General features: G+C 48.0%; 1 protein-coding gene across 1 annotated transcript in view; it reads right to left on the bottom strand.

The window, feature by feature from the left end:
* Window positions 1-13,129, bottom strand: part of LOC141079254 (uncharacterized) — a 67,755-nt gene extending 54,626 nt beyond the window's left edge. Inside the window, exons 1-2 of the mRNA XM_073565296.1 lie at window positions 12,911-13,129; window positions 2,396-2,513 (exon numbers count right to left, since the gene is read on the bottom strand). Of these exons, the coding sequence (XP_073421397.1) occupies window positions 2,396-2,513; window positions 12,911-13,114 (322 nt within the window). The 5' untranslated portion in view covers window positions 13,115-13,129. The remainder of the gene's footprint in view (window positions 1-2,395; window positions 2,514-12,910) is intronic.
* Window positions 13,130-13,340: the final 211 nt, after the last annotated feature.

Raw genomic sequence — 13,340 nt, 5'->3', positions numbered from 1 at the left:
GGATGCAAGATGACCCGGGAATCTCACAGAACTGGAAGAATCAATGAAAATCCCAAATACAAGGATTGAAAGACTCTTTTAGCCGGTTACAAAAGTGTTTACAAGCTGTGATACTTTCAAAAGGGGGGTGATACTAGGTACTAACCATACAGGGTGCCCAAACTTTTACATCAGCCCATTTTCCAATGTTTAAAGGTAAAATATGAAAAATATACAGTACAGACCAAAAGTTTGGACACACCTTCTCATTCAAAGAGTTTTCTTTATATTCATGACTATGAAAATTGTAGATTCACTCTGAAGACATCAAAACTATGAATTAACACATGTGGAATTATAGAATTAACAAAAAAGTGTGAAACAACTGAAAATATGTCTTATATTCTAGGTTCTTTGGAGTAGACACCTTTTGCTTTGATTACTGCTTTGCATACTCTTGGCATTCTCTTGATGAGCTTCAAGAGGTAGTCACCGGGAATGGTTTTCACTTCACAGGTGTGCCCTGTCAGGTTTAATAAGTGGGATTTCTTGCCTTATAAATGGGGTTGGGACCATCAGTTGTGTTGTGCAGAAGTCTGGTGGATACACAGCTGATAGTCCTACTGAATAGACTGTTAGAATTTGTATTATGGCAAGAAAAAAGCAGCTGAGTAAAGAAAAACGAGTGGCCATCATTACTTTAAAAAATGAAGGTCAGTCAGTCCGAAAAATTGGGTAAACTTTGAAAGTGTAACCAAGTGCAGTGGCAAAAACCATCAAGCGCTACAACGAAACTGGCTCACATGAGGACCGCCCCAGGAAAGGAAGACCAAGAGTTGCCTCTGCTGCGGAGGATAAGTTCATCCAAGTCACCAGCCTCAGAAATCGCAGGTTAACAGCAGCTCAAATTAGAGACCAGGTCAATGCCACACAGAGTTCTAGCAGCAGACACATCTCTACAACAACTGTTAAGAGGAGACTTTGTGCAGCAGGCCTTCATGGCAAAATAGCTGCTAGGAAACCACTGCTAAGGACAGGCAACAAGCAGAAGAGACTTGTTTGGGCTAAAGAACACAAGGAATGGACATTAGACCAGTGGAAATCTGTGCTTTGGTCTGATGAGTCCAAATTTGAGATCTCTGGTTCCAACCACCGTGTCTTTGTGCGACGCAGAAAAGGTGAACGGATGGACTCTACATGCCTGGTTCCCACCGTGAAGCATGGAGGAGGAGGTGTGATGGTGTGGGGGTGCTTTGCTGGTGACACTGTTGGGGATTTATTCAAAACTGAAGGCATACTGAACCAGCATGGCTACCACAGCATCTTGCAGCGGCATGCTATTCCATCCGGTTTGCGTTTAGTTGAACCATCATTTATTTTTCAACAGGACAATGACCTCAAACACACCTCCAGGCTGTGTAAGGGCTATCTGACCAAGAAGGAGTGATGGGGTGCTACGCCAGATGACCTGGCCTCCACAGTCACCAGACCTGAACCCAATCAAGATGGTTTGGGGTGAGCTGGACCGCAGAGTAAAGGGAAAAGGGCCAACAAGTGCTAAGCATCTCTGGGAACTCCTTCAAGACTGTTGGAAGACCATTTCCGGTGACTACCTCTTGAATTTCATTAAGAGAATGCCAAGAGTGTGCAAAGCAGTAATCAAAGCAAAAGGTGGCTACTGTGAAGAACCTAGAATATAAGACATATTCTCAGTTGTTTCACACTTTTTTATTAATTATATAATTCCACATGTGGTAATTCATAGTTTTGATGCCTTCAGAGCGAATCTACAATTTTCATAGTCATGAAAATAAAGAAAACTCTTTGAATGAGAAGGTGTGTCCAAACTTTTGGTCTGTACTGTATATATTTGTTTTGCCTAACATACATAGGTAAGGTTTCACCTCTAACTGTAGTCCTTGTAGAGCTCATTTCATCTGCAACTTGTTTAACTGTCCACAACAGCAATTTTGACCAGGGGTGTCCAAAGTTTTACATACCATGGTATATGCTTCAATAGTAGTATGGGGAGTGATACTTTATTGTAACGATTTCTTGATGCATGAGGAGGATGAAAAGGAGAGACACCTGACTAGAGATCCAGAGGTCCAGGCTTCATGTCCCTGAAGAAGCCAGAAGCAGAGGATCCATCAGGGAGAGATACAAGTTACTCTGCTGATAAAGGTCACTTGTCTGTGTGCGATGAAAGGATCGAGGCCGCGGAGATCAGATAAGGGCACACACTGCCATGTAGAGACGGGCGACCCCGACAATGACACGTCCGACACGCCGCAGAGGTAGGACCAGAACCAGATGTAAGAGCCGAAACCGGGAGCTTCTACATGACCGGGCAAGACAAGACCCCAGAGCACCAGAGCCCGCAGTGAGAATGTACAATACACACGTCTCTACTCACCTGGACGAACCCGGAGCTTCTCCACCACAACGTCCGAGTACAGATCCCGGTGTCCTTCTACATAATCCCACTCCTCCACGGAGAAATAGAGAGCGACGTCCTGACACCGGAGAGGAACCTGACAACCAAAGAGAGAGACATCACCCAGAATCCTCCAGTGTACACTGTGTAATCTCCCAGCAGTCTCCTCTCATCACCCAGAATCCTCCAGTGTATACTGTATAATCTCCCAGCAGTCTCCTCACATCACCCAGAATCCCCCAGTGTACACTGTATAATCTCCCAACAGTCTCCTCTCATCACCCAGAATCCTCCAGTGTACACGGTGTAATCTCCCAGCAGTCTCCTCTCATCACCCAGAATCCTCCAGTGTATACTGTATAATCTCCCAGCAGTCTCCTCTCATCACCCAGAATCCTTCAGTGTATACTGTATAATCTCCCAGCAGTCTCCTCTCATCACCCAGAATCCTCCAGAGTATACTGTATAATCTCCCAGCAGTCTCCTCTCATCACCCAGAATCCTCCAGTGTATACTGTATAATCTCCCAGCAGTCTCCTCTCATCACCCAGAATCCTCCAGTGTATACTGTATAATCTCCCAACAGTCTCCTCTCATCACCCAGAATCCTCCAGTGTATACTGTATAATCTCCCAGCAGTCTCCACTCATCACCCAGAATCCTTCAGTGTATACTGTATAATCTCCCAGCAGTCTCCTCTCATCACCCAGAATCCTCCAGAGTATACTGTATAATCTCCCAGCAGTCTCCTCTCATCACCCAGAATCCTCCAGTGTATACTGTATAATCTCCCAACAGTCTCCTCTCATCACCCAGAATCCTCCAGTGTATACTGTATAATCTCCCAACAGTCTCCTCTCATCACCCAGAATCCTCCAGTGTATACTGTATAATCTCCCAACAGTCTCCTCTCATCACCCAGAATCCTCCAGTGTATACTGTATAATCTCCCAGCAGTCTCCTCACATCACCCAGAATCCCCCAGTGTACACTGTATAATCTCCCAACAGTCTCCTCTCATCACCCAGAATCCTCCAGTGTACACGGTGTAATCTCTCAGCAGTCTCCTCTCATCACCCAGAATCCTCCAGTGTATACTGTATAATCTCCCAGCAGTCTCCTTTCATCACCCAGAATCCTCCAGTGTACACTGTATAATCTCCCAGCAGTCTCCTCTCATCACCCAGAATCCCCCAGTGTACACTGTATAATCTCCAAGCAGTCTCCTCTCATCATCCAGAATCCTCCAGTGTATACTGTATAATCTCCCAGCAGTCTCCTCTCATCACCCTGAATCCTCCAGTGTATACTGTATAATCTCCCAGCAGTCTCCTCTCATCACCCAGAATCCTCCAGTGTATACTGTATAATCTCCCAGCAGTCTCCTCTCATCACCCAGAATCCTCCAGTGTATACTGTATAATCTCCCAGCAGTCTCCTCTCATCACCCAGAATCCTCCAGTGTATACTGTATAATCTCCCAGCAGTCTCCTCTCATCACCCAGAATCCTCCAGTGTATACTGTATAATCTCCCAGCAGTCTCCTCTCATCACCCAGAATCCTCCAGTGTATACTGTATAATCTCCCAGCAGTCTCCTCTCATCCCCCAAAATCCTCCAGTGTATACTGTATAATCTCCCAGCAGTCTCCTCTCATCACCCAGAATCCTCCAGTGTACACTGTATAATCTCCCAGCAGTCTCCTCTCATCACCCAGAATCCTCCAGTGTATACTGTATAATCTCCCAGCCGTCTCCTCTCATCATCCAGAATCCCCCAGTGTATACTGTATAATCTCCCACCAGTCTCCTCTCATCACCCAGAATCCTCCAGTGTATACTGTATAACAGGGGTCCCCAACCGCCGGTCCGCGGCCCAGCACCGGGCCGCTGCAGTGCCCTTGCCGGTCCGCGGACACAAGGGGAGCCAGGGGCGGTCAGTGGCGTAGCGGGGGCTGGGGCGGCGTGTGTAGCGGCGGCAGGGAGCGATCCAAGCAGCTCCGCTGCCTGCAGGAGGGAATAGCAGGAGCGGAGCTGCAAGGACCCGTCCACTGCGTCCAGCTTCCTGCCCGCCGCCCGCGCTTCCTGTCTCTGACTGACACAGAGAGGAGCGCGGCCGCTGCTGTGTCAGAGCGAGGAAGCGCGGGCGGCGGGCAGGTGAGAGGAGAGAGGTGGTGTCTGTGTGTGTGTGTGTGTTGGTCTGTGTTTGTGTAGCCTGGCCCTGGAGGAGATGGGGACATGAGGAGAAGGACATGAGGGGAGTGATGGAGAGACAGCAGTGATGGGGAGAGGGGAGTGATGGGGTGAAGGCAATGATGGGGAGAGGGGAGTGATGGGGTGAAGGCAATGATGGGGAGAAGGGAGTGATGGGGTGAAGGGAGTGATGGGGAGAAGGGAGTGATGGGCTGAAGACAATGATGGGGAGAAGGGAGTGATGGGGTGAAGGCAATGATGGGGAGAGGGGAGTGATGGGGTGAAGGCAATGATGGGGAGAAGGGAGTGATGGGGTGAAGGTAATGATGGGTAGAAGGGAGTGATGGGGTGAAGGTAATGATGGGTAGAAGGGAGTGATGGGGTGAAGGCAATGATGGGGAGAAGGGAGTGAGAAGGCAATGATGGGGAGAAGGGAGTGATGGGGTGAAGGTAATGATGGGGAGAGGGGAGTGATGGGCTGAAGGCAATGATGGGGAGAAGGGAGTGATGGGGTGAAGGCAATGATGGGGAGAGGGGAGTGATGGGGTGAAGGCAATGATGGGGTGAAGGGAGTGATGGGGTGAAGACAATGATGGGGTGAAGGGAGTGATGGGGTGAAGACAATGATGGAGAGAAGGGAGTGATGGGCTGAAGACAATGATGGGGAGAAGGGAGTGATGGGGTGAAGGTAATGATGGGGAGAGGGGAGTGATGGGGAGAAGGGAGTGATGGGGAGAAGGGAGTGATGGGGAGAAGGGAGTGATGGGGAGAAGGGAGTGATGGGGAGAAGGGAGTGATGGGGAGACAGCAGTGATGGGGTGAAGGCAGTGATGGGGAGAAGGGAGTGATGGGGTGAAGGTAATGATGGGGAGAGGGGAGTGATGGGGTGAAGGCAATGATGGGGAGAGGGGAGTGATGGGGTGAAGGCAATGATGGAGAGAAGGGAGTGATGGGGTGAAGGCAATGATGGGGAGAGGGGAGTGATGGGGTGAAGGCAATGATGGAGAGAAGGGAGTGATGGGCTGAAGACAATGATGGGGAGAAGGGAGTGATGGGGTGAAGGCAATGATGGGGAGAGGGGAGTGATGGGGTGAAGGCAATGATGGGGAGAAGGGGGTGATGGAGCACTCATTCAAAACCTATGGTGAGTTGAGTCACATTATAAATGTTATTTAATTATAAGTATGCACTGCTACACTACAACCGTGTCCATAGTCCCGCCCCCTTATGACCAAAGCCCCGCCCCTGCCACACCTCCATCCCCGCCCTGCCGGGCCATGGAAGAATGGTCTTGCTTGAAACCGGTCCCTGGTGCAAAAAAGGTTGGGGACCACTGCTGTATAATCTCCCAGCAGTCTCCTCTCATCACCCAGAATCCTCCAGTGTATACTGTATAATTTCCCAGCAGTCTCCTCTCATCACCCAGAATCCTCCAGTGTATACTGTATAATCTCCCAGTAGTCTCCTCTCATCCCCCAAAATCCTCCAGTGTACACTGTATAATCTCCCAGCAGTCTCCTCTCATCATCCAGAATCCTCCAGTGTATACTGTATAATCTCCCAGTAGTCTCCTCTCATCCCCCAAAATCCTCCAGTGTACACTGTATAATCTCCCACCAGTCTCCTCTCATCACCCAGAATCCTCCAGTGTATACTGTATAATCTCCCAGCAGTCTCCTCTCATCACCCAGAATCCTCCAGTGTATACTGTATAATCTCCCAGCAGTCTCCTCTCATCCCCCAAAATCCTCCAGTGTATACTGTATAATCTCCCAGTAGTCTCCTCTCATCACCCAGAATCCTCCAGTGTATACTGTATAATCTCCCAGCAGTCTCCTCTCATCACCCAGAATCCTCCAGTGTATACTGTATAATCTCCCAGCAGTCTCCTCTCATCACCCAGAATCCTCCAGTGTATACTGTATAATCTCCCAGCAGTCTCCTCTCATCACCCAGAATCCTCCAGTGTATACTGTATAATCTCCCAGCAGTCTCCTCTCATCACCCAGAATCCTCCAGTGTATACTGTATAATCTCCCAGCAGTCTCCTCTCATCACCCAGAATCCTCCAGTGTATACTGTATAATCTCCCAGCAGTCTCCTCTCATCACCCAGAATCCTCCAGTGTATACTGTATAATCTCCCAGCAGTCTCCTCTCATCACCCAGAATCCTCCAGTGTATACTGTATAATCTCCCAGCAGTCTCCTCTCATCCCCCAAAATCCTCCAGTGTATACTGTATAATCTCCCAGCAGTCTCCTCTCATCATCCAGAATCCTCCAGTGTATACTGTATAATCTCCCAGCAGTCTCCTCTCATCACCCAGAATCCTCCAGTGTATACTGTATAATCTCCCAGCAGTCTCCTCTCATCCCCCAAAATCCTCCAGTGTATACTGTATAATCTCCCAGCAGTCTCCTCTCATCATCCAGAATCCCCCAGTGTACACTGTATAATCTCCCAGCAGTCTCCTCTCATCACCCAGAATCCTCCAGTGTATACTGTATCATCTCCCAGCAGTCTCCTCTCATCATCCAGAATCCTCCAGTGTATACTGTATAATCTCCCAGCAGTCTCCTCTCATCACCCAAAATCCTCCAGTGTATACTGTATCATCTCCCAGCAGTCTCCTCTCAACATCCAAAATCCTCCAGTGTATACTGTATAATCTCCCAGCAGTCTCCTCTCATCACCCAGAATCCTCCAGTGTATACTGTATAATCTCCCAGCAGTCTCCTCTCATCACCCAAAATCCTCCAGTGTATACTGTATCATCTCCCAGCAGTCTCCTCTCATCATCCAGAATCCTCCAGTGTATACTGTATAATCTCCCAGCAGTCTCCTCTCATCCCCCAAAATCCTCCAGTGTATACTGTATAATCTCCCAGCAGTCTCCTCTCATCATCCAGAATCCTCCAGTGTATACTGTATAATCTCCCAGCAGTCTCCTCTCAACCCCCAAAATCCTCCAGTGTATACTGTATCATCTCCCAGCAGTCTCCTCTCATCATCCAGAATCCTCCAGTGTATACTGTATAATCTCCCAGCAGTCTCCTCTCATCCCCCAAAATCCTCCAGTGTATACTGTATAATCTCCCAGCAGTCTCCTCTCATCACCCAAAATCCTCCAGTGTATACTGTATAATCTCCCAGCAGTCTCCTCTCATCCCCCAAAATCCTCCAGTGTATACTGTATAATCTCCCAGCAGTCTCCTCTCATCACCCAGAATCCTCCAGTGTATACTGTATAATCTCCCAGCAGTCTCCTCTCATCACCCAAAATCCTCCAGTGTATACTGTATCATCTCCCAGCAGTCTCCTCTCAACATCCAGAATCCTCCAGTGTATACTGTATCATCTCCCAGCAGTCTCCTCTCAACATCCAGAATCCTCCAGTGTATACTGTATCATCTCCCAGCAGTCTCCTCTCATCATCCAGAATCCTCCAGTGTATACTGTATAATCTCCCAGCAGTCTCCTCTCATCACCCAGAATCCTCCAGTGTATACTGTATAATCTCCCAGCAGTCTCCTCTCATCACCCAGAATCCCCCAGTGTATACTGTATAATCTCCCAGCAGTCTCCTCTCATCATCCAGAATCCTCCAGTGTATACTGTATAATCTCCCAGCAGTCTCCTCTCATCATCCAGAATCCCCCAGTGTACACTGTATAATCTCCCAGAAGTCTCCTCTCATCATCCAGAATCCTCCAGTGTATACTGTATAATCTCCCAGCAGTCTCCTCTCATCATCCAGAATCCCCCAGTGTACACTGTATAATCTCCCAGCAGTCTCCTCTCATCACCCAGAATCCCCCAGTGTATACTGTATAATCTCCCAGCAGTCTCCTCTCATCATCCAGAATCCCCCAGTGTACACTGTATAATCTCCCAGCAGTCTCCTCTCATCACCCAGAATCCTCCAGTGTATACTGTATAATCTCCCAGCAGTCTCCTCTCATCATCCAGAATCCCCCAGTGTACACTGTATAATCTCCCAGCAGTCTCCTCTCATCACCCAGAATCCTCCAGTGTATACTGTATAATCTCCCAGCAGTCTCCTCTCATCACCCAGAATCCTCCAGTGTATAATGTATAATCTCCCAGCAGTCTCCTCTCATCATCCAGAATCCTCCAGTGTATACTGTATAATCTCCCAGCAGTCTACTCTCATCACCCAGAATCCTCCAGTGTATACTGTATAATCTCCCAGTAGTCTCCTCTCATCCCCCAAAATCCTCCAGTGTATACTGTATAATCTCCCAGCAGTCTCCTCTCATCACCCAGAATCCTCCAGTGTATACTGTATCATCTCCCAGCAGTCTCCTCTCATCACCCAGAATCCTCCAGTGTATACTGTATCATCTCCCAGCAGTCTCCTCTCATCATCCAGAATCCTCCAGTGTATACTGTATCATCTCCCAGCAGTCTCCTCTCATCCCCCAAAATCCTCCAGTGTATACTGTATAATCTCCCAGCAGTCTCCTCTCATCATCCAGAATCCTCCAGTGTACACTGTATAATCTCCCAGCAGTCTCCTCTCATCACCCAGAATCCTCCAGTGTATACTGTATAATCTCCCAGCAGTCTCCTCTCATCACCCAGAATCCTCCAGTGTATACTGTATCATCTCCCAGCAGTCTCCTCTCATCACCCAGAATCCTCCAGTGTATACTGTATCATCTCCCAGCAGTCTCCTCTCATCATCCAGAATCCTCCAGTGTATACTGTATCATCTCCCAGCAGTCTCCTCTCATCCCCCAAAATCCTCCAGTGTATACTGTATAATCTCCCAGCAGTCTCCTCTCATCATCCAGAATCCTCCAGTGTACACTGTATAATCTCCCAGCAGTCTCCTCTCATCACCCAGAATCCCCCAGTGTATACTGTATAATCTCCCAGCAGTCTCCTCTCATCACCCAGAATCCTCCAGTGTATACTGTATAATATCCCAGCAGTCTCCTCTCATCACCCAGAATCCTCCAGTGTACACTGTATCATCTCCCAGCAGTCTCCTCTCATCACCCAGAATCCTCCAGTGTATACTGTATAATCTCCCACCAGTCTCCTCTCATCACCCAGAATCCTCCAGTGTATACTGTATCATCTCCCAGCAGTCTCCTCTCATCATCCAGAATCCTCCAGTGTATACTGTATCATCTCCCAGCAGTCTCCTCTCATCCCCCAAAATCCTCCAGTGTATACTGTATAATCTCCCAGCAGTCTCCTCTCATCATCCAGAATCCTCCAGTGTATACTGTATAATCTCCCACCAGTCTCCTCTCATCATCCAGAATCCTCCAGTGTATACTGTATAATCTCCCAGCAGTCTACTCTCATCATCCAGAATCCTCCAGTGTATACTGTATAATCTCCCACCAGTCTCCTCTCATCACCCAGAATCCTCCAGTGTATACTGTATAATCTCCCAGCAGTCTACTCTCATCACCCAGAATCCTCCAGTGTATACTGTATAATCTCCCAGTAGTCTCCTCTCATCCCCCAAAATCCTCCAGTGTATACTGTATAATCTCCCAGCAGTCTCCTCTCATCACCCAGAATCCTCCAGTGTATACTGTATCATCTCCCAGCAGTCTCCTCTCATCACCCAGAATCCTCCAGTGTATACTGTATCATCTCCCAGCAGTCTCCTCTCATCATCCAGAATCCTCCAGTGTATACTGTATCATCTCCCAGCAGTCTCCTCTCATCCCCCAAAATCCTCCAGTGTATACTGTATCATCTCCCAGTAGTCTCCTCTCATCTCCCAAAATCCTCCAGTGTATACTGTATAATCTCCCAGCAGTCTCCTCTCATCACCCAGAATCCTCCAGTGTATACTGTATCATCTCCCAGCAGTCTCCTCTCATCCCCCAAAATCCCCCAGTGTATACTGTATAATCTCCCAGCAGTCTACTATCATCACCCAGAATCCTCCAGTGTATACTGTATAATCTCCCACCAGTCTCCTCTCATCATCCAGAATCCCCCAGTGTATACTGTATAATCTCCCAGCAGTCTACTCTCATCACCCAGAATCCTCCAGTGTATACTGTATAATCTCCCACCAGTCTCCTCTCATCCCCCCAAATCCTCCAGTGTACACTGTATAATCTCCCACCAGTCTCCTCTCATCATCCAGAATCCCCCAGTGTATACTGTATAATCTCCCAGCAGTCTACTCTCATCACCCAGAATCCTCCAGTGTACACTGTATAATCTCCCACCAGTCTCCTCTCATCATCCAGAATCCCCCAGTGTATACTGTATAATCTCCCAGCAGTCTACTCTCATCACCCAGAATCCTCCAGTGTATACTGTATAATCTCCCACCAGTCTCCTCTCATCCCCCAAAATCCTCCAGTGTACACTGTATAATCTCCCACCAGTCTCCTCTCATCATCCAGAATCCCCCAGTGTATACTGTATAATCTCCCAGCAGTCTACTCTCATCACCCAGAATCCTCCAGTGTATACTGTATAATCTCCCAGTAGTCTCCTCTCATCCCCCAAAATCCTCCAGTGTATACTGTATAATCTCCCACCAGTCTCCTCTCATCATCCAGAATCCTCCAGTGTACACTGTATAATCTCCCACCAGTCTCCTCTCATCATCCAGAATCCCCCAGTGTATACTGTATAATCTCCCAGCAGTCTACTCTCATCACCCAGAATCCTCCAGTGTATACTGTATAATCTCCCACCAGTCTCCTCTCATCCCCCAAAATCCTCCAGTGTACACTGTATAATCTCCCACCAGTCTCCTCTCATCATCCAGAATCCCCCAGTGTATACTGTATAATCTCCCAGCAGTCTACTCTCATCACCCAGAATCCTCCAGTGTACACTGTATAATCTCCCACCAGTCTCCTCTCATCATCCAGAATCCCCCAGTGTATACTGTATAATCTCCCAGCAGTCTCCTCTCATCCCCCAAAATCCTCCAGTGTACACTGTATAATCTCCCACCAGTCTCCTCTCATCATCCAGAATCCTCCAGTGTATACTGTATAATATCCCAGCAGTCTACTCTCATCACCCAGAATCCTCCAGTGTACACTGTATAATCTCCCACCAGTCTCCTCTCATCATCCAGAATCCCCCAGTGTATACTGTATAATCTCCCAGCAGTCTACTCTCATCACCCAGAATCCTCCAGTGTATACTGTATAATCTCCCACCAGTCTCCTCTCATCCCCCAAAATCCTCCAGTGTACACTGTATAATCTCCCACCAGTCTCCTCTCATCATCCAGAATCCCCCAGTGTATACTGTATAATCTCCCAGCAGTCTACTCTCATCACCCAGAATCCTCCAGTGTATACTGTATAATCTCCCAGTAGTCTCCTCTCATCCCCCAAAATCCTCCAGTGTATACTGTATAATCTCCCACCAGTCTCCTCTCATCATCCAGAATCCTCCAGTGTACACTGTATAATCTCCCAGCAGTATCCTCTCATCATCCAGAATCCTCCAGTGTATACTGTATAATCTCCCAGCAGTCTCCTCTCATCATCCAGAATCCTCCAGTGTATACTGTATAATCTCCCAGCAGTCTCCTCTCATCACCCAGAATCCTCCAGTGTATACTGTATAATCTCCCAGTAGTCTCCTCTCATCCCCCAAAATCCTCCAGTGTATACTGTATAATCTCCCACCAGTCTCCTCTCATCACCCAGAATCCTCCAGTGTACACTGTATAATCTCCCAGCAGTCTCCTCTCATCACCCAGAATCCTCCAGTGTACACTGTATAATCTCCCAGCAGTCTCCTCTCATCATCCAGAATCCTCCAGTGTATACTGTATAATCTCCCAGCAGTCTCCTCTCATCATCCAGAATCCCCCAGTGTACACTGTATAATCTCCCAGCAGTCTCCTCTCATCACCCAGAATCCTCCAGTGTATACTGTATAATCTCCCAGCAGTCTCCTCTCATCACCCAGAATCCTCCAGTGTACACTGTATAATCTCCCAGCAGTCTCCACTCATCACCCAGAATCCTCCAGTGTATACTGTATAATCTCCCAGCAGTCTCCACTCATCACCCAGAATCCTCCAGTGTACACTGTATAATCTCCCAGCAGTCTCCTCTCATCACCCAGAATCCTCCAGTGTATACTGTATAATCTCCCAGCAGTCTCCTCTCATCACCCAGAATCCTCCAGTGTACACTGTATAATCTCCCAGCAGTCTCCTCTCATCACCCAGAATCCTCCAGTGTATACTGTATAATCTCCCAGCAGTCTCCTCTCATCACCCAGAATCCTCCAGTGTACACTGTATAATCTCCCAGCAGTCACCTCTCCGGTCAGCAGCTCAGTGATCTTGGTGGTGAGTTGTAGGATCTTCTCCTCAGGGGATGGAGAGTGCGGGGGAGGGATTGCGGTGGGTCTCCGTCGTCCAGGCTCGTGGTGGTAGATGATGGGAGTCTCACGGTCGTCGGACGGTTTCCTCACTATGATGTAATCCTGTATGGACAGACAGTGGGAGAGAGAAGCCGCCATCAGTATTTTATCGCTGATTCTTTATTTTACTGCAGAAATCAGTTTCTCGTTTTAGCAACCTCCATAATGGAAATGATATGCTAATGAGATGCAGGTGCAGTGGGCGGGCTCCGCCCTGACTCTCCACTCTCCGCTCAGCAGATAGTGATAATATAGAGGAGATTACCTCTCCACTCAGCAGATAATGATAATATAGAGGAGTTTACCTCTCCACTCAGCAGATAAT

Source organism: Dendrobates tinctorius, unplaced genomic scaffold (assembly GCF_039654945.1).
Source record: "Dendrobates tinctorius isolate UK_male_01 unplaced genomic scaffold, ASM3965494v1 ptg000642c, whole genome shotgun sequence".
Classification (NCBI taxonomy): Eukaryota; Metazoa; Chordata; class Amphibia; order Anura; family Dendrobatidae; genus Dendrobates; species Dendrobates tinctorius.
This window is presented reverse-complemented; position numbering and strand designations above follow the sequence as displayed.